Raw genomic sequence first — 27,467 nt, 5'->3', positions numbered from 1 at the left:
CAGAGGTAATTATATTGATACAGTTAAGAGTTAATGTTTACTGAAATTTTACTATGTGTCAGGCTCCGTTCTCAGCATTTCACATATGCTAACACATTTAATCCTTAAAAGAACACCCTGAAAGTAGAGTTATCTGCATTTTACAAATAAGGAAAGAGAGGCTATACAAATTCTCCAACGGATGTGAACCAGTCTCATTCCAGAGTGTGAGGGCTTTACTAGCAGCTGAGCTAACTCTGCACAACACAAACCAAATCCACCTGCTCCAGAGGGGACTGGGTCATCCCGGTGAGCAGCTTCTACCTGCAGGTCACCAGTGTTAATCATGCTTTTCAAAGGACAAAACCTGCTTTAAAAAGCAGAGCTCCCGGAGGCCGTTTGTTCACGCGGTACATGCTAGCTTTATTCTGCCTTCGGAGTAATACTAATCCTCCCATGCTGAGCACGGAGCAGCACTCACTGCAGGTCCTGGCACTCCAGCAGTCTCTACCCGTATCCTCTGCCCGCGCGCACGCCTGTGTCTTCGCGTGCTCTGTCTCAGTGAAGGTCGGCACGAGCCCACGCTAGTGCCTCCTTTGGCCCCACACACCAGGCCTCGTTTCAGACGCCAGAGGACAGGTGAGCTAGAAAGACAGGTAGCATACGTAGCTACCTGTGTCTACAGCGTCAGCACGTGTAGGCAAAAGGCACCACGCAGAAACGGAAGGACTTCATACTAGAGAAGCTCCTTGAGAACTGCTGCCGCTCAGTGAGCGAGAGAAAGTGTCTCAACCTAACAAACAACTACTTCCCTGCAGCAGAGCCTGCGTGAAGGCAGAGCCGCTCTGCTGGCACGGGTGTGAGAAGCCTGGGGCCCCAGCGCTCAACGTCCCTTCAGGCTGCCGCAGAGCTCAGACGTCGAGGGCTCCACGGACATGATTTCAAAACAACCTCTGTCAGCACCCTTAAGTGCTGGCGCTGCACTTGACCCCAGCCACGACCAGAGTCGCAAGAGGACATACTAGGCCCCCGGGAATGTGCCGCCTGACGGGACCCCGGCCATCAGAGCCGACACCAGGCGCCGAGCCGCGCGGGCCTGCTGCCCCTCTGCAAGACTGAGAAGCCCGTACTTGTTTTTCAGCTCCACGATGGCCTGCACGGTCCGGTTGTTGTAGTAGAGGTTGATAGTGCGCACCATCTTGGTCCGTTTCAGGTCCCCGATTTTCACTGTCACTTTGCTGATGGTGTGGCTGCCGATGAGCTTCACGACCTGCTGGGTGGTGGTGTACCGCGTGTCCACTTTAATGGAAGACAGCTTGATGTACTAAACGCAAAGGCACGCACAGAACACTGTGTTAGCGCAAGGTAACAGCTCATCTGTCCTCTTCAAAACTATCACTGTAACCCACTCTTTGTCCATGGGTGAAATTCTGATTTAAGGTAGCTGGCCAGGTAAGAACTGACACCACTCTGAGCCACCACTGGGAGAGGGACACGGAGCAGTAACAGCAGTCTCTAGAAAGCAGAGGCCGCCGGCCCCGGGAGCAGGCCGCCACGCGGGAGGCGACTCACACAGAGCGGCACTTCCGGGTTGTTGCACACCAGGCAGGGGCCGCTCTCCAGGTAGCAGCCGTCGAACTCCACCAGGCCAGACAAGGCGCTGAGGGAGAAAGCAGTCTCAGCGTTAGATGTTCAGTTTAGAGCGCACGGAGCTTCACAAAGAAGTCAGAAGAAAATCATGGCTCACTGTTCCCCAAGGCAAGCCCCATCCCAGTGAAAACACAAGGAAATGTGAGATATCCCTATTTCTGATCTGTTCTGAGGTCAGGGGAATCCGAAATGTTACATTAAAATTTGACTCAAGAGCCACAACTAAATTTACTAAAAATCATTAAATTGTATACTTGAAAAGGGTACATATTGTTATGTGTAAATTGTATCTCAATAAAATTTATAGGGGAAAAAAGAACAGTTGCTAACACACCAGGGAAACAATAAAAGATTTTAATCAGCACTGTCTTCCAAAGGTTTTTTTTTCTTTTAAATGCAGCTATTTCCTGTAAACCATGTGATTCAGACTTAGACCCCTGAAACTAGAGACCTTCGTAACAAGCCAATCAGCGTGGAAACAGCAACTGCACTGTTGACTGAGCCTCAAACAGAAAGAAAGCAGAACAGAACTCACTTGTAAATGTTGGAGTTGGGATGGTTGGTAAGAATATGGTTTTGAGTCCGAAGAATCTCCACAGCCTTCTGTGAATATTCTTTCAACTGAAAACAGAAGTCAACAGAGGACCAGAGTTAAAGCCCAAGGGAAAGTCTTACTAGAAAAGACTTTTCTCCTCTGCTTTCCAGCTGCTACTGCCCTGGAAGTACCAGCCCTCATTCAGAATCATGCAAAGCTGAGCTTAATTCCTAATCGTTTAAAGGATTCTATCTTCTTTAGACGTTTCCACAGTCTTAGTAGCAGCCATCTTTTTACAGCTTGTGGAGAAAGAGAAATGTTGTTACTATGGAGAAGCTATGAAATGATTATCTTGTTGCAGAAATACTTTTGGGTGTGTGATCAGGATAGCCAGGACAACCAGAGGACCACTTTTCTCCCCAAGCAACTTTAACGAGATGCATTTTCTTCCCCACTTTCTCTACGTCTACTGGCTAAGCCAAATTCAGATTGTGCTTTTTTATTAGTGTGCATCTTCTGGGTGACATACATGTTGGGACTGCTCATACATACTTAAAAGAGATTTCACCCATATGCCCCTTGTAGGTTAGTCCTAACATTCTTAATTCAAGAGCAAAGAAAGTTAAATGTGGCAAGTAAGCCTTTTGGACCATCAATTATCTGTTACCTTCTTCTCTGTCTGTGGGGTTTTCAAGGAGAAATATCCCAGTAGGTCCACAAACTGGGCAGCCTTGCGACCGTAGGCTGCGAGTTCTGGCCATATGGACCACATCAGGTCTAGCAGCAGCTCCTGTTGAGATTTGCTAGAGTTTCTGGAGATAAATGACAGTTCATTTTATCAGTAGCAAAAAAGCCTGAGGGGCTCCTTCATTTTAATCAACAAGACCCAAGCACTGTTTTGGTGATGCACCTCTTTCCCCACAGCTATGGGTTAAGTCTGAACAGTGCTACCGCTCTTTGGACAGTCCACCCTAACAGATCCAGCACAACCCTTTCCTGTCTTCAGAAGGTGGTTTACTCCCATCTTCCAACAGCACTCAAGGGCAGAAACTGAGTACTGTTAGCCTAAAGACCCAAGTCTGGTCTTTTAACAGACTTTTAAACATAGTCTTCTTGGTGGACAACAGTTCACCTCTTCCTTCTGACATCAGTTTAATAGCTAAGAAGGAGACAACCTGATGAAGAAATCTGCCAATAGTCAAGAGGATTCTGACTGGTGTAAATGCTGATACTGCAACCGTAGGCACGCACCATGGAGACAAGACAGAACCTCGCCACGCGCTCTGGCCCCAGCCCCACGCGGCCTGCTGAAGCCAAGCCCCAGGCCCCACCTGTAGATGTGCAGAGTCAGGCAGTGGGCCTGCCAGCGCACCGAGGAGGAGTTAGACTCCAGGAGGAAGCAACGCAGGAACTGGACCAAGGTCTCCTTGTCCGCAAATTTGTTCAGCTGGTTCACCAAAGCTGTGCACAGCTGGTCCTCTTGGCTGCCTGAGCTCTCACCTGCAAGATGAGAGCAGGACTGAGGGCTGAGGAAGAAGTGGTCTAGGGTCCTCAAGTGGAGTGAGAGGGGATACGGTCTCTTAAAAGTTTTCGCCAAAATGGTTATAATTTGAAAACAACTTTGGATCCCCTGGAGAAGGGATAGGCTACCCACTCCAGTATTCTTGGGCTCCCCTGGTAGCTCAGTTGGTAAAGAATCCACCTGCAATACGGGAGACCTGGGTTCGATCCCTGGGTTGGGAAGATCTCCTGGAGAAGGGAAAGGCTACCCACTCCAGTATCCAGGCCTGGAGAACTCCATGGACTGTATACTCCATGGGGCAACAAAGAGTCGGACACAACTGAGAGACTTTCACCTTTGTTTACTAGGGGACAAACAGTCAGCCCCAAATAAAATAATGCTGCCAATAAAAGCAGAGGATAAAGTGCCTATACAAACCTGGCACTGAACAAAGGCAGTCACGCTGGAGAAGGATTTCCTTTCAAAAGTCTGCCACCTAATGCAGTCAACATTCCTACAGACCTGCACAGAGGTATCTGAATAATTAACGGGGGAATGTGAACCATCTCCACACCTGTCTCAGGCCTCCAAGGATCATGAAAAGCAGGGACACAGCAAAGCTTTAGCCTTTCTGATGGCAAGGAGTCGGCTAAAGATGACTACAGCATCCATCTATAAAGCACCTAGCAGCTTACAAGGCACATTTACTAACTAACACAGCTTTATTTAATGCTGACAATCGCTCCACCCTGGGCTAGTAAAAATATTCAGTGCACCTCTGGCCTTTCCCATTACAGACACTTGCTATGGGAAGTCACACTCTTTACGGGGTCACCTTGAACCTAACTGAAAATGAGACCAAGAGCAGGCCCCGGGGGGCACGTGGGTCTTAGGTCTCTATAGATGAGGGTGAAAACCCTTTCAGAGGAAGGGGATAAATGGTGTGCTCCCAGAGAGATGAGAACACATCACCCTCATCACCAAGGAGGTGGCCCTTACCCTCTTTCTCCTTCTCCTTCTCCTCCTTCTTGCTCTTCTTCGTGGATGACTTGGGCTGTGCCGTGGCTTGTCCAGAGCTGGCGGCCGCGGGGGCAGAGGACGAGGAGGTGCTGGAGGAGCCTGCTGAGGCCGCCAGCGCAGCAAGCACCTTGCTGCCACACAGGGCACAGGAGAGCAGCTGCAGCAGCACGGGGGACACCCCCTCATCCACCAGGAAGCTGACTTGCAGGAGGAAGTACAGGACGGCTGCGGGCAGAGGAGACGGGGGCTCAGCTCCACGCAGCTCACGCAGGCACGGGGCGGCTGCTCCCCTCCTCCTGGCTGCCTGCCCAAAGGCTGTGCGGGGGGTCACCCAGAAGGGTTCACTACTGTGGAGACCCTGACAAGTCCTGCAGCAACGACTCAGAAACTGGCTCCCAGCCCCAAATTCTACGAAGACAGTGATTCTCCTCATCAGCGGATCACCAGATACCTACAGCAGATACTGCTGACCTTCCAGCAGATACCCACCCTGTGCCCCCACAGCACCCCCATTCTCTCTACAGGCCCTTCTCAGTCTCGGAGGGCTTGTCTTTGCTGGGCAGAGTGCTGTCTGTCAGGCTGCTCACGGCTCTATCTCTTAACGCCCAGTTCAATGCTGGGCCTACAGGGGCCTCGGTGAGCAGCTCCTGAAGGAAGGAACGGACGAAGGGCAACCGAGTGGGAGCATCGCTTACAGTCGTCCTTGATGCAGAACCTCTGCCAGTTGACGGTGCGCTGGGCAGCGATCTCGGCACAGGCCTTCAGGTGCTCCATCTGTAACGGAAACCGAGCAGAAGCGATGACCCACACCTGCTGCCTTCAGGGTCCCCTCCCCGGCTTTGGATTACAGACCCTTGTCCTCTGTGCGAGGCTGACCGGTGCCCTAGTAAACCTAGGACCGAGGCCCGCACACTCCGGCCCCTACTGAGCCTCCTTCATTTAACGCCCCACCACACAAAGGCCCTTTGTTTTCAGGGGTCCTTCAACCCCTGAAATAACACAGCAGCAAAGGTAGGCTTGGACCAAAAACACTATAATCTAGTTTATTTTTTTCTTGCTAAGAGCACTATAGTAAGAGCCCTGAACTGCTGCTGCTGCTAAGTCGCTTCAGTCGTGTCCGACTCTGTGCGACCCCACAGATGGCAGCCCACCAGGCTCCCCCGTCCCTGGGATTCTCCAGGCAAGAACACTGGAGTGGGTTGCCATTGCCTTCTCCAATGCATGAAAGTGAAAAGTGAAAGTGAAGTCGCTCAGTCGTGTCCAACTCTTAGGGATCCCATGGACTGCAGCCCACCAGGCTCCTCCACCCATGGGATTTTCCAGGCAAGAGTACTGGGGTGGGTTGCCATTGCCTTAGGAGTCTTTAATACTGAAGACGTTCTTTCTAGATTTTCCTATGCAATCATGCAATCTATACCCCAAAGTCAAACAACTGATTTTAGGTGGTAATACATCATTTCTGTAGTATTCCAGGACAAAAACGAGAGATGCACAAACCATGGGTTGATCCTGCCCACAATGTGACCAAATGACAGTTAGTCAACCCTTCTCATGACAGAGGAACCACTGCCCAGCAAGGGCGGGGACAGGGAGGGCAAACTGCAGACCCTGAAGTCAATTACGTGTGGTACAGCAGTCGGGTACGATGGACAGACCCTGATCTGGGAAGCCCTGTGTGCACGGCTCCATCCTTTGACCACCTGGCCAAGCCTCTCCCTGTCCCCCCACCCCCGGCACGGCCGTACCAGGCTGATGAGTGTGTCATACTGCAGGGCAGAGCCGGAACTGGCCGTGACCACGCTCGCCCGGAGGAAGATGCCCTGCTCCTCCAGCAGCTTCTTGATCCCTCGCACGTGGGAGTCCAGGGTGTGCAGATCGCGGAGCTGGCGGTACTTCTCCTTTGACCCACAGATGAAGAGCAGAAGTTTGCGGACTTGCCGGCGCACAAATGGAGTCTGCTGGATCATCAGGTACTTGAGAGGAGAAACAACACAGAGTCAGGGACTCGGGGACTGTACCCATACCGGCCATGGCACCCTGGACTTCAAAAAAAAAAAAGCCATGAACCAAGCTACTTCCTCACAGTTGAGCTAGCTTTTGTATTCCTTACAAGGACTAGGAGAAAGAAAAACATTAAAAAGGGAAAACCGGCAATATTCCTGCTATTCCTCGTGGTAGTACTTAGGAATCTACAAGGAAGCTGGTCTCCACTCCAGTCCGCCCAGAGTGAAACTACAAGGAAAAAACTTTCAGAATCTTTCAGGTTAAATAGAGGGGAAAAAAGTTGGGTTGGTGTACCTCTACAATTTGAACTGGTCATTTGGGGTTTGCTAACATTATTCTTGTGGAGTTAACCCCAGGCGGGCTCTGTGGGTTACTTAGCCACGTTCTTCAGGCTCCAGCCTGCTCTGCGGTGTGCGGTCCAGAACCAGGCTGCCTGTGCCGCTGCTCTGCAGCAGCCCCCTCTGAGGCCCTGCCAGCGGGGAGCACGGGATGAGGACACCAGAGAGCGGGAGGAGAGAAGGCGCCTGCGCCTGCCCGTCCACCCGCTGTCCCCGAGGCAGCCCTGCACCTTGCAACCTCCAGCGTCTCCGCAGCCAAGGACAGGCCAAGTCCAGGCGGTCCTGCTCCTGGGCTTCTTTCAGAACTCCCAGAGTCAGCCACCTCACTCCCCTTCAGAGCTCCTGCGGTCCCACAGCAGCCCCCGCCAGATCCACCAGGGCTCTCTTCACTGGCAGGACTGCGGCAGCTGCTTCCCACAGTTACTACCTCTGTGTTACCTCAGTGTTCCCTTGTTATCTTCTTGGTTCTTCAATGGCTGTTTAACCAGCTCTCTACATTAAAATCTCAGTTCATTTAACTAGTATACTTTGTTTTCCAGACAGAGTCCCAGCTATTAAACATGGCCATCGTCACGTGTGGGGGATGTTAAAGGTACAGAATCAGACGCTAAAGTGGATGGCCTGCTCTGACACACAGCTCCCACGGCGTCACCATATGGTACACTCGGGAGGAGCAAGACCTCAGTGGTGGGAGGGGCTCTGCTGGGGAAACACCACGTGCGAGTTGGGGTGCAAGGGGCCCACAGAGGCCGTCACAGTCCATGTCCCCTCCTCGACTGGGACCCTCACCTACCTCCGAGAGAAAGTAAAACCATGAGTGATCAAAGACAGGAGGTGGGATTCGCGAGTTGGTGTCGGCAATCTTTTTGATTTGGTACGGCAGTCTCAGCACCATCTCCGTCAGAAGCTGAGTATAGGCCTCAAACACATCAGCAGCATGGCCCTGGGGAAGAACACGTGTGGAAGAGCCATGATTGAGGCTCTTCCGTGACCGCAGCCAGGAGAAAGGCTGGTCTGCATCATACATAGGAACACGTTATGATGGAGGCAGTAAACGGCGTCCTCCAAAGCTGGAGCCATCACTGACTGACAGTTCAGTTCACAAACCCAGGAAGACCCTGGGCTCTGGGGCAATTCCATCACGTGCAGAGCTTATAGCGGCGACAGATCTCACCACGCTTAAAAGTTCTAACACTGCACTCTGGTTTTTGACACTGGATTGATTTTACTTTGCTTACACAAAAATCAGAGCCAGAACAGGAAAAAACTGAAGAAAGAGTAAAGGAAAAGGATGTCGGACTTTCTATGAGAGATGTATTCCATTCCCTAGAACCAAAGCTTTCCAAACACAAACCAAATACGATGATGATCGTACTTCTGTAAGAAACAGGGTGTCAAAGATCCCTGGGAGATTCGTGGACGGGGGAACCACAGCTGCCCTGCAAACTGTGTGCTCCCCAACAGTCTGCAGTCAGTGCACCCTGCAGTCAACCCCAGCTGTTATCAGATCTGTATCAAACACTGGAAGTGTGAAGAGGAATACAACAGGGTCGTGATGTGAGCCTGGAGGGGAAGACCCCACATGTGTGGTCAAGGTGCTCTGGGACCCAGGGAAAGGCTCAGACTGGAGGGTGGCAAAGTGTATGCTGTGGAAGGACCCAGTGTGTGAGCTGCGTCTTAAAAAGTGAAAAGTGAATGTCACTCAGTCGTGTCTGACTCTTTGCGGCCCCATGGACCATACACAGTCCATGGAATTCTCCAGGCCAGAATACTGGAGTGGGTAGCCTTTCCCTTCTCCAGAGGATCTTCCCAACCCAGGGATCAAACTCAGGTCTCCCGCATTAGAGGTGGATTCTTTACCAGCTGAGCTACCAGGGAAGCCCAAGAATACTGGAGTGGGTAGCCTATCCCTTCTCCAGGGGGTCTTCCCGACTCAGGTATCAAACCGACGTCTCTTGCATGGCAGGCAGATTCTTTACCACCTGAGCCACCAGGGAATGCCTTGGAACTGACCGGGGGACAGAAGGGATGCAGAAGGAGAGGAAAGAACTTCAGAAGGGCATATACCCTGGGGGAGGCGCAGAGATCAGTGGCGCCACATGCAGGAGTATTGCAGACGACAAAGAGTTAAGCAGATAGCTGGATCCACCAAGAACTTTTTGGCCAAAGAGCTATGGAAAACCATCAAAGGATTATACAAAAAGAGAAGGACGTGCTCAGGTTCACATTTTCTGTCCTGTTTTACTTCCATACTCTTTAAGGCAGTTCTGAGCATGCAGTGAGCAGCACACCCAGCCCAGGCCATCCTGCTCTGCTGTGTGGATTTCAATGGGACAGAATGGGGATGATAATTAACATCTAGCGAGCTCTGGGATGTGCTGGGCACTGTGCTTTCCAAACATCCGAGGCTCCCAACAGCTCTATAAAGCAGATACTCTGTGTGTGCTCATCTTCCAGAAGTACAAATTGAGGCTTAGTAAAAGTTAGACAGGACTTCTGGAAGCTTCACAGTGGTAGGTGGGAACGCATATTCCCAGGGATGTGTTCCCAGACTCATCCAACCAGAAAAAGCCCGTCTTCTAAACCAGAGTGCTAAAGGGCCTCTGGTGACAGCAGGGGGAGTAAGGGACATCCTTGGCTCCTGTGGTGCTACTACGGGGGAGTGATGACACAGAGCCCAGGGGAGGGAAAGGAGGGGCTCCCTGCCCGGGGATGGCCCTCACCTTCACGTACTGGCGGAGGAAGAACGGGCTCATGTCAGGCGGGGAAGATGTGGTGTGTGGTTTCAGCAACTGGCTGGTGGCCACGGGCTCCTCGTCGCTCTGCTGGCTCTTCCAGTGCTCCAGCAGGGACTTGAGCACGTGCAGGCAGTAGTCCACAGCCCCGGAGCTCAGCAGGGCAGCGGCCGTGGCGCTCGAGATGAGGGAAGACGACTGCGGAGAAGCAGGGAGAAGGTAAGAATGGCCGGCAGACCGGAGTGCAGTCCAGCTGAGCCTGAGAGCAGGAACGCGCTCACGACACTCTGAGAACTAGCTGTCGTGAAAGTGAGTCCATCTCTTAATTTAAAAGTTTCCCAACAGCTCAAACGTTTCCCCAACTCTTCTGCACAACAGCATGGTAAGAGAAAATAAAGACACACCAGTTCCCAAATCTAATCTCTGAACACATATGTGCCAGAGGCCAAGGAGGCAAGAATTTGATAACCCTTCCACCTGGAGGGGAGAGGTTTTTCTCTTGCTCCTTGGGCATCTAGAAAAGAAGCCTATTTATTTTAAGAAGAGAGAAAACTTTCCACTACAGGCATTTCTCAACAACCCCACCCTCCCAGTAGGGGCTCTTCCCACAGAACTACCTTCCAAAGGAGATGGGGTGAGTGATCACACAAATAAAAAGGCAGGGGAAAAGCTACTGTAAATAAAACCATTAGGAGAGCCTTGCAAATCCCAGCAGCCCCCACAGCTCATAAGCTCATTAAGATTGGATGCAGTTCAGCCTCCATTTCTACCTTCTCTGCTTTGTGTTAATCTCCTTTCCACCACGCACGCACTGCTTTCTCTCTGCTTTACTACCATACCTCATAGCAACATACAGCAGAGGAATCCTCTTAGCCACTCTGCAGCTTGCAGAACAGTCTCCTGCTTTTCAATAATGGAACTTCCAAACCCTTTAACCCCCTCCATTGGAGGGATTGTTGGAAAAGATCAGAGCTTGGAAGGGATTCTGAAAAAGGTGGAAGCTTTGCTCCTGAAGAGGTGACAGCTTAGACTCTCACTCCTCCCGAGTGCCAACAGCCTTACTCGGTGAGAGAGGTCGCCTCTGCCCGCCACCCTGGCACCAAACACACAATCCCCTTTGCTTCCCCACAGCCATTAGCCCAGAGCAACACACCTCGCATACGGAAGCCTTGGATCCGGACTTGGTCCTGGACATGAAGACGCTCAGGAGCCGCATCAGCACCAAGTGCACCTCGTTCAGGGCGCTGCGCTCACTCTTCCTGGAGACGTCCTGCAAGTGGGGGGCCGGGGACCACGTTGGCGTTGACCCTGAGGCACCCTCTCAATGAGACGCCGGCCCTCCTATCAACGCTAAATGGTTCTCACGTGGAATCACAGACCAAACGAGCTCCAGTGCACCTGCGGTCTATGTGCCTGCCGCCCTGGAGCCTGACACACCGTGGAGCTGTTGCTGCTGCTGCTGCTAAGTCGCTTCAGTTGTGTCTGACTCTGTGCGACCCCAGAGACGGCAGCCCACCAGGCTCCCCCGTCCCTGGGATTCTCCAGGCAAGAACACTGGAGTGGGTTGCCATTTCCTTCTCCAATAATGAAAGTGAAAAGTGAAAGTGAAGTCGCTCAGTCGTGTCCGACTCTTAGCGACCCCATGGACTGCAGCCCACCAGGCTCCTCCGTCCATGGGATTTTCCAGGCAAGAGTACTGGAGTGGGGTGCCACTGCCTGAGGCCAAGATACAAACAATCTATTTATCATTTTCACCTCGTGGAGCTACAAAAGGGCCACAAGGGCCGTGACCTGGCTCCTCATTTATAGCCAGATCCACAAAAGTACGCCTGGGCCAAAGTACACACGGAAAACATTTCTAATGGATCCGCAGAACTGGGGGCCTCAGTGGAGAGTCACCCCTGTAACTTGGTGAAGTTTCTCTGAGAGAGGAAGAAAAAAAACTGATCTCAGTTACTGCTCCTCAAACAATGACTCTCAAATGTCACCTTCTTGTCCATGCCCAGTTCGGCAATCAGCTGGGAGAGCAGGTTGTCCAGGGCCCCCTTGTCTTTCTCGTCTTCCCCATCCAAATCTGTAGTGAGCATCAGAATGACCTGCGGGTCAACAGAGAGGCAAAACGTGAAAGCCAATTCCCTAAAGAGCAACAACTCTAAACACCAAGTGTTTCACATGAAATCCCAATCCTCCTGCCTGCCCTGTCAACTGAACTACAGCCCATGGAAAGGTTCGAAATCCTAAGGTAACCAAAGTGAAGGGTCCAGAGTCAGAGAAATCAAATGATGGTATATGCTACCCTTGGCAACGCAGAAAACGTTCTGCAAGAAGTCTGCACATCTGACTGACTAGCCGACATTATATCCAGTCCAAGTGGCTTAAGATACAGCACTGCGCTGTGCTGAAGAACAATTGTGCCTCAGAGCAAGGCAGCTAGCAGACCTCGCTCTATCACGAACATTAAGAAAGACATACTAGACAGACACTAAGACTCTCTGGAGCAGACTTTTGTTCCCGGCTCTGTCAGTAACTAGCTGGGTGGCTGTAGACATTATTTTTAATTCTCTGATCCTTGGTCTTCTCATTTATAAAATGAAGGGCTGTAACCTGCAATTCAAAATTATATTCCATTATTCTATGACCTAATACCAAACAAAGTCTCTCAGAGGCTCGGCAGGAGAAGTGTGAGCATGCTTAACGATATCCACCTACGATGTGACAGACCCAGGTGAACTGCGGGATACCTGCATGTACGGGATGGCCCGGACACCTCCGACACTTCGTAACTGGGGCAGAGTTTGCAGTAGTCTCTCCAACAGCATCAGACGGACCATGTGCAGCCTAAAAGACCAGGGAAGATGCACAAAACATGAGCTAATACACAAACACTAGCCAGCTGAATATATAGTTCTTTCTTCCTGCCAGCAAGGTAAACAAAGAACGTACTTCTTAGGAACAACCCTAGCATTTAAGACAAGCCTTTGGAATACTATTAATAGCAACTCAGAAGGAAAAACCTCACTTTGCTAGAGTGGAGCCAAACTGTTTCAAGATACAACTGATGGCACTGAAAACTTACTTACAGGAAAGCCAAAAAATATTGCTCAAGCAATCAGGTCCTTGTTGTTCTCACTACTTAAACCTTCCACAGTAGGCTTTATGGCTTTTTTCAACAGGTGGCCCTATTCTGCCTCCAGCCATCATTTTCTGGAATCCTCCCATCGACATATTTCATGTCACTCAGCTGCACAGTGACCCACCCTTTCCTCTTGCTTCCCAAGTCATTAGGAAGGCTAGTCACTGCTCTGCCCTCTCACAGCGTAGCCATCCTTTCCTAGTGTAAAATTCAATCTCAACATCAATACAAGAAACGTGAGCCCTTCCACATACACAGCTGGCCACTGCCTTGCCTTCTTCATCTGCCGATGCACACCTGGGCTTCTGTGGTAAACGTGTGTGCCTGCACCTCCAGTGAACACACCAGCTCAAGAGGACCGATATGGGGCGGTCCTGGTGGTCCAGTTGGTAAGAATTCACCTTGTAATGCGGGCCACAGCAGTGTGGTCCCTCGTCTGGGAAGACCCCATATGCTGTGTGGCAACTAAGCCCGAGCGCTCCAACCACTGAGCCCATGGGCCCCAAGGCCGGCGCTTGGCAGCAAGAGAAGCCACCCTCCAATGAGAAGCCAGCACGCCACAACTGGAGCACGCCCCCACTGGCCACAACTAGAGAGGGTTCATGCACAGCAACGAAGACCCAGTTCAGCCGGAAAGAGAAAGATCCTTAAAAAAGAGTGAAGAGGACCACCGTGAAAATTAATCAGGGGGCTGTGAACAAGCTGGGTGGCAGTCTCACCTAACACAATCTTACACAGATCACCAGTGCCTTTGCTGAATCGATTAATGGATTTACTTTCACTTAACCATTCTGCTTCATTTTACTTTACGGACTGTGCATAAGAAGCCATGTGCCTACAGTTTTTTTAAAGTGTGATTATCGTGTATTACATATCCTAACCGGTATCCAAAATATTTTCAAAATAATAAAAGCCTGAATAAAAATAGAGTCTTGAATAACAAATGGCAATCGTCCTAAAAAGAACTTGAAAGAATGAGCCAAACGACCTTCAGAATACAGTCATACACAAAAGCCCGAGCATGCATCTTTGAATATTTAGACCAGCTTGGCGGGAAGACAAACGAATAAAAACTGCTAAGGAACCAGCGCGGTAGCAGTGACAAAAGGCGAGACGGCAGCACCAGCTCGGTGTTTTAGGATAAAGCGCGCAAGTTGTGAGAAAGGCTAAAATCCTCAGGTTTGGAAAGTGTGCATGGAAATATACACACAGAGGAAAAAAATCAACATAACGAGCAGAGTCTTGACCTGGACCAAGATCATGCCAGACTACTGACTTTTCAAACTCTTAAGATAGAGCTTAAAATTACACACTGTACCAAAAATTACAATTTCCTCCTCACAACTTAAAGTAAAAGCAATTCAGTTATTATATTATTTTTAAATGTCACTTAACAATTCCTTAATTAACTTATTCCTGAAAAAAAAACGTTAATTTAAAACAACTTTAGCAAATTCCATTAACAATATGGGGAAGTTACCTAAATTGACCCTCTAGCTAGAAGTAACTGAAAACAGTAAAAATACATAACATCATAGTATAAGTGATGAGTCTCAAGAAATTTCAAATGATCACAATTACACAGTATATTCCCCAGCCACAGTAAATTAAACTATACATCAATAACAAAAAAATAATTAGAAAACCCTCAAATGTTTGGAAATTCGGCAACATATTTCTAAATACCCCATGGATCAAAACTTTAATCACAAAAGACTTTCGAGACCATTTTGAACTGAATAGCAATGAAAATACAACACATCAAAATAATATTTAAAGGGAATTTTAGAAAGAAGTATATAACTTCAAATAAATATAGAAAAAGAAAGGTTAAAAATGGATGATTTAACCATCTTAAAAAGCTTTAAAAAAAAAAGGAAAATTAACCCACTACCAAAAATAAGATAATAAAACGAAAAAGCTAGTAAGAGAAAAAGGAAACAATAAAGGGTAGAAATGAAACAGAAAGTAGGTATACAACAGAGAACAATCTAAGCCAAAAACTTAAGAAAAACTGGTTCTTTATAAAGCTGGTCATTTCTAGCAAGACTGACTTTTGGGGGAAAAAAATGTTACCAGTGCTAAAATGAAAAAAAAGGGGTATCATCACAATTCCTAAAAGCATTAAAAGGATGATAAAATATATTATGAACAACTTCATGACAATAAAATGAACAAACTCCTTGAAATGCACAACATACAAAAATTGACACATGAAGGAACAAAAATACTTCTGTATCATTTAAAGAATGAATCTACAGTTAAGTCTTCTCTTAAAGGAAGTCTAGATGCAGATGATTCAACAGATCAATTTTTCTAAGAATTTATAGAGGAAATAAAACCAATCTTATACAACGTTTTGTGGAGAACAGAAAAGGGGAAACACATCCTCACTTACTTTATGAGGCCAGAATAACATGAATATCGATACCTGACAAAAATGTTTCAAAGAAGAAAAAGAACAGGCCTAAATAAAATATTAGCAAATCAAATCCAGTGATACAAAGGATAAGATACCATGATTAGGTGTCCCCAGAATGTTGGTTTAATAATGGAAAATATCAATTACTGTAATTTACAACCTTAAAAAGAATAAAGGAAAAAGACATATAATCAACTAAGTGCAACAAAAGCAACTGCTGCTGCTACTGCTAAGTCGCTTCTGTCGTGTTCGACTCTGTGCGACCCCAGAGACGGCAGCCCACCAGGCTCCCCCGTCCCTGGGATTCTCCAGGCAAGAACACTGGAGTGGGTTGCCATTTCCTTCTCCAACGCATGAAAGTGAAAAGTGAAAGGGAAGTCGCTCAGTCGTGTCTGACTCTGTGCGACCCCATGGACTGTAGCCCACCAGGCTCCTCCATCCATGGGATTTTCCAGGCAAGAGTACTGGAGTGGGGTGCCATTGCCTTCTCCAAACAAAAGTAACTGGAAAGCTTCAAAAACCAATTTGAGATAAAACTGTGTTGTTCAGTCAACTAAATTGTATCTGACTCTTTGTGACCCCAAGGACTGCAACAGGCTAGGCTTCCCTGTCCTTCACTATCTCCAAGGTAAAATATCTCCCAGCAAACTAGAAACAAAATTTCATAGAGAATATCCTAGAAAACCCTCCAGTTAACATCATACTTAATGGTAAAACGGTAAACCTTTTTTCTGGGAATGAGATAAGGTTTTCCACATCCGTACTTCTGTCCGACCCAAAACAATAAAGCAAGAAAAGGCAATTAAAAGGTATAAAGATTGGAGAGAAAAAAGTTAAATGTCATTATTTAGAGAAGACAGGATTATTCATGCAGAATTTGTGATAAGAATTAATCTAATAAACAAACTCATAATTAGGATTAGTCTAATTATCAAAATCTATAATTAGAATTTAAGTGAATTTAGAAAGATCACTGAATACAAAATTAAAATAAAAGCAATAAAGACGTTACCAGCAATGAAGAAATTATTAGGTCAGGGGTGAGTAGAGAGAAAAACCCAGAAGGGTAAGCAGAGAGCCCTGACACTGATTTTAGGACATCTGAAAAGTTGAGGCTATGATGTTCTGAAAGCAATTTGGGCACCAGGCTGCTAGGACTTTACAAGGCATCTGGAATAGGGAAAGGCCAGCCAGAGTCTGCCCCAAGTGGGGAGGGCCCTCTGTGAGAACCTCAGGGAAAATCCACAGAAGCAGCAGCCTGAGTCTAAAAGTAACAAAAATACACCACCTCTCCCAGGAGCCTGTGGGAAAAAGTAGCTGAGAGAAAAAGGAAAAAAGCATTAGCTGCTGAAACACAGTCCTGTTTATTTTTCCTTTTAGTTAATACTTTTTGTGTCTTATTTAAGAAATCTTTGCCAACCCTAAGTTATGAAGACATTTTGTCTTCTAAAACCAGTACGTTTTCTGTGGTGACCTAGATGGATGAGATTTGGGGAGAGGGTTCAAGAGGGAGGAGATATATGCGTATAACTGACTCATTTCATTGTGCAGCAAAAACTAACACAACATTGTAAAGCAACTGTACCACAATAAAAATACACAATAAATGAAAACATAACACCCGGGAAGCATTATCTTACGTGGTTAAATCCAGAGTGCAACTGATTTTTGTCTACGATCAGGTCATAAAACGAAAAAAAGACTCATTTTATTCCAGATTAATTTCCCACCAACCCACTGCCACTGACTGAAAGACCACCCTTCCCTCCACTGTACAGAAGTCACCTGCGCCATAAATCAGGTGACTGTGTATGTGTGAATCCGTTTCTGAACTCTAGTCTATTTCACTAATCTAGTTTGTCTATCCTTGAACCAAAATCCCACTGTCTTACTGAACACAGCTTTACCACAGGCTACGGCTGTGCAGTCCTCATAACCCTGTGGTCTTCTTCGATACTGCCTTGGTTGACCTTCGTCTTTTACTCGTCCAAATAAACTTTAGCATCAGCTTGTCGATTCTTACATGTACAATAAAGCCAGCTGAGATTTTTGACTGGGACTATACTGAACCTGTATCAATTTAGAGACAATTGTTATCTTTATACAATGAATCTTTCTATCCATAAATACCGTATATCCGCTCATTTATTTTCTCTCAACTAGTTTTCATAGTCTTCAATGCAGAAGTCTTATATATTTTCTACAAGAATATACAGCTCTTGTTAACTTGAGTTTTGGGTTAAGTATGCATATTGAAATGACTAGCACAACTATTACACGACTGGAAACTGAGCGAACAACTTTCAGACTTGCAGAGGCGGGGAGGTGGGGCTGGAGAGCAAATTAAGCAGAAGAGGCCTACAAAGACCACAAAGAGAGACTCAGAAACAAGCGCAGAACAAACGCAAATACATCAGTGACGAATGTTAGTTAGAAGCGAGCTTAGCTGTTCACAAGTGAAGCAGCGATAAAAAGCAACAACAGCCTAGATTTAAAAGACTTCAAAGAAATAAACTTCAAAGAACCAAAAATCACAAAGATTACATTATCTAAACACACGTAATTAACCTAGAAATCACATTAAGAGGAAAACAAAAGATTAAATAGAAAACGCCTTTTAGGTGAAGCAGTTAAAAAACAAATCCCGGAAAACAATCCAATCAAAAAGTGGGCAAAAAATCTAAACAGACACTTCTTCAAAGAAGAATACACACGGCTAATAAACACGTGAAAAGATGCTCAACATCACTCGTTATTAGAGAAACGCAAGTCAAAACCAGTGAGCTATCACCTCACACCAGTCAGAATGGCCCTCATCAGAAAAAATCTATAAACAATAAATGCTGGAGAGGATGTGGGGAAAAGGGAACTCTCCTGCACTGTTGGTGGGAATGTAAATTGATACAGCCACTGTGGAAGACAGAGTGGAGACTCCTTAAAAAAGTAGGAATACTACCACCATACAACACGGTAATCCCACCATGAGGCATACAGCCTGCGAGAACCGTAACTGAAAAAGACACACGCATCCCAATGTTCACTGCAGCACAGGTTACAACAGCTAGGACTCGGACGCAACCTAGATGTACACTGGCAGATGAACAGACGAAGAAGCTGCGTACATAAATACAATGGAGTATTACTCGGCCATAAAAATGAACGCAACTGAGTCAGCTTTAATGAGGTGGCTGAACCCAGAGCCTCTTATACAGAGTGAGTAAGTCAGAAAAAGAAAAACAAATATCATCTATTAACACTTATATATGGCAGCTAGAAAGACAGTACCGATGAACCTACGTGCGGGGCAGCAGTGGAGACGCAGAGAAGATTGTGGAGGCAGGGGTGGGAGTGGGGGAGAGGGAGGGGCGGATGCAGAGTAACATGGAGACACACACACCACCTTGTGTGAAACAGCCAGCCGGTGGGGATCTGCTGCATGACTCAGGGAACTCACACTGGGGCTCTGCAACAGCCTCGAGGGCTGGGATGGGGTTAACCCCAGTTAACCACCAGAGGTCATCGTCCCCAAACGGGTGCTGCAGGAGTTAAGTGGAAGCGCAGGACACAGGGAGGGAGGAGATACTCTTTGATGCCCTCTCAAAATGCCTCCAACACCTGACTGCTCCAGTTACTCTTTTCCTGATAGAAATCATTCAGTTCAGAATGCTGATTCCCGCACTAAGGTGGTCACCATGGGCCGCAGCAGCAGCTAACGAACACCGTGTCACGAGTGTGTGTGCTCAGTTGGATCCAACTCTGCAAATCCAGGGACTGTAGCCAGCCGGGCTCCCCTGTCCCTGCAGTTTTCCAGACGAGAATACTGGAGCGGGTTGCCATTTCCTCCTCCCGGAGATCTTCCTCACCAGAGACCAAACCACATCTCCTGCACCCCCTGCCCTGGCGGGTGGATTCTTTACCACTAGTGCCACCTGGGTATGTTCTTGGGGTTTTTTCCTTCCTTCTCTTCTATTTCTCTAATCTCCTCTTGGTTAAGAATACATTCACTCCACCAACCCAGTACCAAAATCCACGAAAATTTTCTAAAGGGGCTGGATTAGGAACTCTATGGATTACTTTCCAATTGCCAAATGCCTCACCAGGGGTATTTCTAGACGTATTTGCTGTCTTAATTCTCTCACCTAACACACTGAACAAGGACTCACTGCTAGCATCACCTCATACCTGTCACTGTTGAGCCCAGAACAGTGCCACTTATAAGGAGAATGGTACAAGATGAGTCTATGGTTAATGACGGAAGAAGAAAGATTTGAGTAAGGACACACGGTTTTATGACAATCACTTTAAGGGACACAGGCACGCCTTACGAGAAAAACCACTTTATACTTTGTCTGCAACTGACTTGATCCAATTGCAGTTAGGACCAGGAGATAGACCTAGCACGCTTCTTCCCATTTTTAAACTGTTTCTGAGTCTATAACTTTACATTTCAAAAGAAATACACTGCTGTCACCTCTCCACCTCCAGCAACTGATGTATCAACCTCACCCCCAAACACGCCCCCCAGGAAAGACCCCGCGTGCCGGCGGCCCGGCCCTGACCTGTTGCTAGCGTGGACGTCTGCTTCCCCCTCCCCCTCTCCTTCGCCCTCGGAGCCGTCTCCTTCCTGGTGCCCGGTGGTGGTGCTGATGGCGCCAGTGCTTGAACTGACGCTTCCTGGTCCAGCCGGATGCCCCTCCGCCGTGGCATCACCATAAGCACTGCTCCGGCCAGACACTAGAGGGAAATGGTTTAGAAACGGCTAATAAGCTCGCAGAGCCTGGTGAAATCCAATGCATTCTGAAGCTATCTGAGTGATAGCTTTAGAAAAATGCTTTCTTTTACGTAAAGCTCAATAAGGATTGAATTCACGATTTCAGCCCTGTGACACCTGATGACTAAAATGACTTTCTGGGTACCCAAAGAATGTAAGATCCACCCATAAGACTAATCTTAATCTCAGCTGCTGATGTATTTCCATCTCGTATTTCAGAGGAAGCCTATACTGATTTGGGACTCTAGAGAATTATCAGCTACTCTGTATCTCTTTCACAAAAAAAAGTTCATATCCAATTTTTAAACAAAGACTGATTTTTTAAGAACAAACCAAAATGGCTCTGTCATGCTTCCTCATTTTAGAGCCCCGCCCCCACCAGCGAGCACAGATGGCCTGCTCTACTGATACACCAGGCTGTGAACAGCAGGACTGCCCCAAATCTCTCCCCACAACGAGAGAAGCAAAGACCACAGCATGACTGCTTTCTAAGTCATACCATAGTTGTCTTAAATGAATCATGATTTGGAATTACGTACATCATTTTTTTCTTCCACTAACAGACTGTTAAACTTCCCTCTGCCGAGACCAACCCCAGGGCCCAGGCAGGATGCCTACTTTGCCCCCACCCTCTGCCCAAGGAGGTCAGGGCCTCCAGCCACATTACCGCTGTGCTCGCCAGCCACCGAGTCCACGGCACTGCCCCCGCTCTCCGAGCCCACACTGCCCCCATGGTCGGCAGGGGAGGTCCGCAGGGTGGAGCCGTCCGTCGCGGCCGTGCTGCCCTCATCGTCTGAGGCTGGAGCTGAGAGAGTAACGAGAGCTGTTACAGGGAAAACCCTTCTCAGGGCGAAGGCAGCAGACCACACAGCGTGGTGGACACAATGCAGTTTAGACACCCTGTCGTCCGAGGAAAAAGGGAAAGGTCTGCTTTGCTGGTTACTCATAACAGGAACAGACACTACATGGAGTGTCGCACACGGCACTGAGACAGACGCGAAACCCAGCTCACTGGGCATTTCCTTCACTGCCACGGCACAGTGTAAGTGAAACCGCGCCAAGATTCAAGAATCTGTGACACGGACAGTGTTCTAGCTAAAATGCTTCACGGTCACCATCGTCTAGGTGTTACTGACACCTGCTGAGATCAGAAACTAGCCAGTACCACTCAAAAGCACAGATTCTGAATTTTCAGGAGATTTGTTTTGTAATCAATTTACGCTAATGCTAGGAAATCACTTATCATGAGCTCTTGAATCAACCCTGGTTGTTTTTTTTCAATCAGACGGTCCAGAGGGGAGCTCACTGGGAAATTTCAAACTTCCTCATCAGATGCTAATAATGAAGCAAGGAAATTCCCCAGAGACAGCCACAGCATCCAGGATCAGGGCGGAGCTGAGACAGGAGGATAATGCTGGATGAGATACACGGGGGAGGAAAGCCAAGACAGCCACAGAGCACAGCAGGAACACAACCGCACCGCACCACAGCGACCGCCAAGCCTGAAGTGACAGCAACTCAAGAGCCCCAAGGGAAGCACCAAGGCACGGCAGCAGGTGAGGGGCAGCCAGCTTCTCCCTGTCTCAGTACGGAGGGTGAGAGGCCAAACAGGGGAGAAAGGAAGACACTCACACACACGGGACACACACACACACACACAGGAGGGTGAGAGGCCAAACAGGGAAGAAAGGAAGACACTCACACACACACACACACACACACACACACACAGGAGGATGAGAGGCCAAACAGGAAAGAAAGGAAAACACACACGCACACACACACACACAGGAGGATGAGAGGCCAAACAGGAAAGAAAGGAACACACACACACACACACACACACACACACACAGGAGGATGAGAGGCCAAACAGGAAAGAAAGGAAAACACACACACACACACACACACACGGGACACACACACACACAGACACACACACACACACACACACACAGAGGAGGATGAGAGGCCAAACAGTAAAGAAAGGAACACACACACACACACACACACACACACGGGACACACACACACACACGGGACACACACACACACACACGGGACACACACACACACACACACAGGAGGATGAGAGGCCAAACAGGAAAGAAAGGAAAACACACACACACACACACACACACGGGACACACACACACACAGACACACACACACACACACACACACAGAGGAGGATGAGAGGCCAAACAGTAAAGAAAGGAACACACACACACACACACACACACACACGAGGATGAGAGGCCACACACACACACACACACACACACACACACACACAGGAGGATGAGAGGCCGAACAGGAAAGAAAGGAAAACACACACACACACACACACGGGACACATCAGTCTGAAGACTCTCCATCAACCCTTCGATTACTCAGGGGCTGACTTTCCAGGAGACTGTTGAGATGCTCCATCCTCCTCTATTCGGTCCAACTCTCCACTCAGGATGTTGAGGGTTTTTTTAATCAAATTAGGAAAGACATTGAAAGTAAACACAAAATGAAGTCTGAAGATTTCCTATGCGTTTGAATTGTCCATAAAAACCCTACCCCCAAGCTCAGATCCCTGGTGGTGACCCACGCTGACCTGAAGCGTTCACTCTGCTTCTTGTAGTTCAAGAGAAAGAAGTTAAAAGGTATGCGCTCTGTTTCTTGTCTCCCTCTTGATCTCGTCTAAAATGTTAGAACTCTGGTGAAGAAGCCTGAAAGCTGTGATTTCAGCCCTAAAGCTGGTTAACCTGCAAGCTGCTCCTGGCCTTTCTGGGGGAATCAGCTGAAGCCAGGCAGCATGCAAAGTGGAGGGAAGCGGAGCCATAGCGACTTTGCCGAGCTGCAGCGCTGGGCCTTCCGCGCCCGCATTTCTAAAGCCAAGGCAGAAGCAGGAAGTCCAGAATGGCCTGTCAAAGCAGCTGCCCGTGACACTCTCACAGCACTGGAGACGAGGCCCGAGGGTCCTGGGGCCCTGAGCCGCGCTCCTTGCTGCGGACAGTTACCTGATGCTGTGGTGTCAGAGAGGGTTCCTGCGTCCAGAGAGGAAGAGCTGGGTGCCTGGCCGGACAGCCCCAGGCTCTGCAGGCCCAGGGCACTGCTGCTGCTGCCTGGGAAACAAGTGGAGAGTGAGCACAGCGTCCCCGCCACACCCTGTCCACAGCGCTGCCTCGGCCGCCTGCCGCCCTCAGAGCCTTCACTCGCCAGCGTGTGACCCACTCTGGCCTAGAGGAAGCTACTCAACAGCCACTGCTGTCCACCCACCAAATCCAGTTACAGAGATGGCGGAAGCTTCCTTCAGCTCAGGCAGGACACAGGCTGGAGGAATCTATCCAATTCAGGAGGAAACAAGCCTGAAGACCAAACCACCAGCACTATGAGATCGGCCCCCACACTGAGAAGCCCGGCTCAGTCCCTCTCACTCTCCACCTGTGTCTCTGCACAGCTCTCACCCAGATCGCCCTCTCCCCACGTCTGGGGATAAGCTAAGTCAGCTGGTTATCAGTAACTGCCAGACCCTCTTTCCTGTGCCAGGCCAAGGGGCCGCTGTGTTCCTGACACTGCCTTCTACCTTGCTGGTCCTGCTGCAGGCTCAGGGCAATGGCTAGCTCAACCATGGTCTCGTCGTCTGCGTCCGGCGGGATGTCCAGCATGGGGGGGAAGCCCTCTGCACCTGCCAGCAGGGCCTCCAGGGGAGAGGGGTTGCCATTGTTGACATTTTCCGCCGTCTCCAGGACCATCGACTCAGACTGCAGAGAGAGAGCTCCGTCAGTGTCCCGTGGCTACGGGAGCTTGTGGAAGCCCCCAAACAAGAGCTGGAGGAGTGTGCCGAGGCTCCTCCTGCCCGCCTGCTGCCAGACTCACCACCATCTCAAAATCTCCATGGTCCACCTCACTCTGCTCCTGGCTTTCCTGACGGATGTGACCACCATTCGGGATCCCCGATGACTGCATTTTCTCATCTGCGTCATCATCGTCGTCGTCGTCCTTGTCTCCTGAGTCAGAGAAACCCCCGTCACCGGAAGGCGCCTGCTCGACCCTCCCCCGGGGCGTGGGAAGACAAGCTACAGAGCAAACAGAAGCCGACACGAGCCACCAGCTAGCGGCCTGTGCCGCGAGGGTAACTCCGGGGGCCGTGTCTGGCCTTGTCCTCTTGCTTCCTGGACCCGGCAGGATCTGGGAAGCGGGGGCTGGCAGTGACAGCTGGCCCACTTAGGATAAGTCTTTTCTGGCCGATGAAGGAAAACAAAATCCTTTGTGGAATTTTGGATTCCATAAAGCAGAAAAATCTAAGACCAGCAGACCCCAAGAGCTCCCATCAACCCTCAGGAGTCCTTGGGCAAGACAGGGAAAATACTACAATTGAGATTGCCTATCTGCTATCGCTCATGGCAGCTTGGAGTGTTATACTTTTTTCCTCCCCAGAAACAATTGCATCCGTCAGGTTTTCACACTGCATAATTCTTATAAGAGCCAACTGAACTGTGAAACCACTGGATGAGACTGAGGACAGCACTGCCCTGGCCAGCTCCGGTGTGGAGGGGAGAGGCCTCCTGGAAACGGAGACGCCTAGGTTAGACCCCTAACTGTCGGAAGAGGACGGAGACCTCGCCTTCTGCTTGAAGGGCTGAAAACACACGTGGATGTGCCTTAATTGGAAACAAACTGTTGACGCACTCGAGATTCTCCTCAGACAAAAGATGCACAAATCGTTGCCTGACGCAGCAAAGACTTAGATAAGGTGAATGACGGTCAAGGAGGGTCACCTGAAGGTCGTGAAGCTGCACGAGCGCCTCCAGGCCTGCACTGCACCATCAACAGCCACAGCCACGAGCTACAGTGCGGCACGTCCCCGTGGGAAGGGGTGCTGATGGACACAGCACACACCAGAAGCTTAAAACTCTTCCAGAAAATTGTTTCAGGAATGGAGAATGTTTTACTACTACTATTTTTTAGATTAACACGTTAAAATGATATTTTTTATATACTGGATTATTAGTAAGTTCATGTCATGTATTTCTTTTTACTCTTTATCAAGTGCCTAATAGAAAACCTTAAACTGCCTATGTGACTCTCATTGGAGTTTTACTCCTGAGCCAAACCAAGTAACCAGAGTTACACAAGATACTAAGGCTACGATTCGGACAATTTTTAGAACTGCTTTTACTAAAAAATGTTAAATGTATGTCCTTGACTTGTATCCAAGTGTATGAAGAGGGAACTTTCTTGTGAAATTTACCTTCAGTCTTACTGGAGGCAAAACCATTGAGCATACTACCCATTAGGCAACAAAATGGACCCTTAACGAAAGAGTATTCATACCAGGAAATTTTTCAGTTCCTGAAAAATGGAGGGTTTTTTTAGTCACTATGGTTTTTGAACTGTTCTCATTTCGTTTTTGCTATGGCTTTTTAGAAGCTTTCTGCCAAACACAAGTGCCTCATTAACTACCACGCGGGACTCCGTGGTGTAGGTCTGATGTCCTCGGCTTGATTTTATTGTTGCACCCTTATCCTCCCTCGGCTTCAACTTGCCTTTCTCTCATTCTTCTTGCCGTAAGCTTTTTCCATGCCACCTTTAATCCTTCAAGGCATAAGGCAGAGTGCGCCCATGGACTCGGAAACAGAAGTCTCCAGGACCTCGGTCACACAAGCAGCATGTCCTAAAGCTGTGTCTGCCTTCTCCCCTACCCACCACGCTCACACGAGCCCAAACTCAGACCTCACATTACCCATTGGAGTGTTGCTTCGAGGGGAGGAGGGCAATGTCACGTGTCTCCTTTTGTTCCTTGGCCTGAGGACGCGAATTAGAGCTTGTTTACAAGAGAAGCTCACAGCAGGATCCTGAGGTTGAAAAAAACCATCATTCTTAGGTTTTAATGTTATTTATGACACTTGTATAAAACACTTTGCATTCTTGGACCATTGCTTACACGCCTGTGGAAAATCTGCCTACTCTCACCTGTAACCTGCTGCATCAGGTCAGCAGCCAAGTCCACTCCCCGACCTGGCACAGAGAAGACCTGTACACTGCATCCTGCTCTTAGCTCCTGGTAAGAGACTGGCAGGTCACTTGTCCCTGAAGTCCCTCGGCTCTGTACACACGGGGTTTGCCTTTTCCTCAGAGGACCAGGCTCATCGTAACTCTGTGCTAAAACCAGTCCTTTCAACACTAGCTTCTGCGCTAGAGTCGCTGCAAGCAGACCCTGATGGTGTTCATCCAGGTGGTCATTTAATCAATACTTACTTAGCATGAACTGTGAAACAACCATCAGTACACTCCTCAGCAACTGGATGAGCAAGACCAAGTCCATTCCCTTTTCCAACCTTTCTTTCCGTGGAATGAGTAAGATGCTACAGGGTTTACTGATCCGCAAATTCTTAATTCCCACTGCCTTCCCTTAAGTCTATTTTATTTCATTAGATAGCAAAGTTATAAAAAAATTTTTTTCCAGATGTTAGGCTGGATAGTTACGATTATCGGGGTGGTAAGGATACGTACGGGACACAAGAGCATCTGCATGTAGATCCTGGATGCTGTGTTAATGCAGTCCAGCTCACAGGTACAGTAGCCGTGGATAATGTCCACCAGAGCGTTGACGGTAGCTTCAATGTGAGTCAGGCCTAAAGGAGAGCACATACAGGGAGAAACAAACGAAACACACACACGCAGAATGCAGGCCGTCAGCATTATTTATGATCTATTCCATTAACAGTCTCCTAAGTCTCTCCAATTGCCCCAAAAGCTTTTCCAGATACCCTGAATCACAGAAATAAATAGACCTACTCTCTATAGATATCAAAATACAGAGCAGACAAGTGTGAAGAGGTGAGCAGAGTCCAAATGTTCCCAATGATCCCCAGACCTCAGGTGATAAGACGTCCTGAACACGCGTTTGGGGTTTACTGCCCAAGCAACACCCAAACACAAGTGAGCAGCAGGGGCCCTTCTCCTCTTCCAGCTCTTCAGAGCTGGCTCTTCCACCTAACCCTTGGACAGTATGAAGAGTTAGACACTAAAGGCAGCAATAGCTTAGAAATACAGTAATTCTCTAGGATGATGTTTAACTTTTACCTTTTTAACTGGCTTTGAATCAAGCTTTCCAAGATTTTTTAAAACAATCATAAACACCACTAAGGAGGCATGCATGCGTGCACGTGCGCGCGCACACACACACACACACACATCTTTATGTGAAGTATGCAACCCGACATGGAGAGATCAAGAAAGTTCCATCCCTCTGCTACACTGCTAAATTCCTCCATCAGGAACATTGATCTCACAGACTTGTATTTCCTAAATATTCAGTCTGGAAGAGATGGATGATGAAGGCTCAAGGTGAAGAGTACAATCTGTTCAAAGAAAGAACTTAC

General features: G+C 48.4%; 1 protein-coding gene across 5 annotated transcripts in view; it reads right to left on the bottom strand.

Annotated features, from left to right (window-relative positions):
• UBR4 (ubiquitin protein ligase E3 component n-recognin 4) overlaps positions 1-27,467 on the bottom strand; it is a 137,815-nt gene that overhangs the window by 41,621 nt on the left and 68,727 nt on the right. For 4 of the 5 annotated variants that reach the window (XM_027522083.1, XM_027522092.1, XM_027522088.1 and 1 more), the window contains 20 exons: positions 26,596-26,717; positions 25,826-25,937; positions 23,959-24,089; positions 23,666-23,843; positions 23,100-23,204; positions 20,756-20,893; positions 19,877-20,051; positions 12,504-12,600; positions 11,751-11,858; positions 10,916-11,032; positions 9,751-9,960; positions 7,821-7,970; positions 6,431-6,658; positions 5,381-5,459; positions 4,665-4,910; positions 3,496-3,664; positions 2,832-2,976; positions 2,165-2,250; positions 1,552-1,639; positions 1,110-1,303 (listed from right to left, as the gene is read on the bottom strand). In XM_027522083.1, the coding sequence (XP_027377884.1) occupies positions 1,110-1,303; positions 1,552-1,639; positions 2,165-2,250; positions 2,832-2,976; positions 3,496-3,664; positions 4,665-4,910; positions 5,381-5,459; positions 6,431-6,658; positions 7,821-7,970; positions 9,751-9,960; positions 10,916-11,032; positions 11,751-11,858; positions 12,504-12,600; positions 19,877-20,051; positions 20,756-20,893; positions 23,100-23,204; positions 23,666-23,843; positions 23,959-24,089; positions 25,826-25,937; positions 26,596-26,717 (2,878 nt within the window). The remainder of the gene's footprint in view (positions 1-1,109; positions 1,304-1,551; positions 1,640-2,164; positions 2,251-2,831; positions 2,977-3,495; positions 3,665-4,664; positions 4,911-5,380; positions 5,460-6,430; positions 6,659-7,820; positions 7,971-9,750; positions 9,961-10,915; positions 11,033-11,750; positions 11,859-12,503; positions 12,601-19,876; positions 20,052-20,755; positions 20,894-23,099; positions 23,205-23,665; positions 23,844-23,958; positions 24,090-25,825; positions 25,938-26,595; positions 26,718-27,467) is intronic. The other variant, XM_027522100.1, reaches the window with a different exon arrangement.

Source organism: Bos indicus x Bos taurus, chromosome 2 (assembly GCF_003369695.1).
Source record: "Bos indicus x Bos taurus breed Angus x Brahman F1 hybrid chromosome 2, Bos_hybrid_MaternalHap_v2.0, whole genome shotgun sequence".
NCBI classification, from domain to species: domain Eukaryota; kingdom Metazoa; phylum Chordata; class Mammalia; order Artiodactyla; family Bovidae; genus Bos; species Bos indicus x Bos taurus.
The sequence above is the reverse complement of the archived record's forward strand: the minus strand, read 5'-3'. Positions and strand labels throughout refer to the sequence as shown.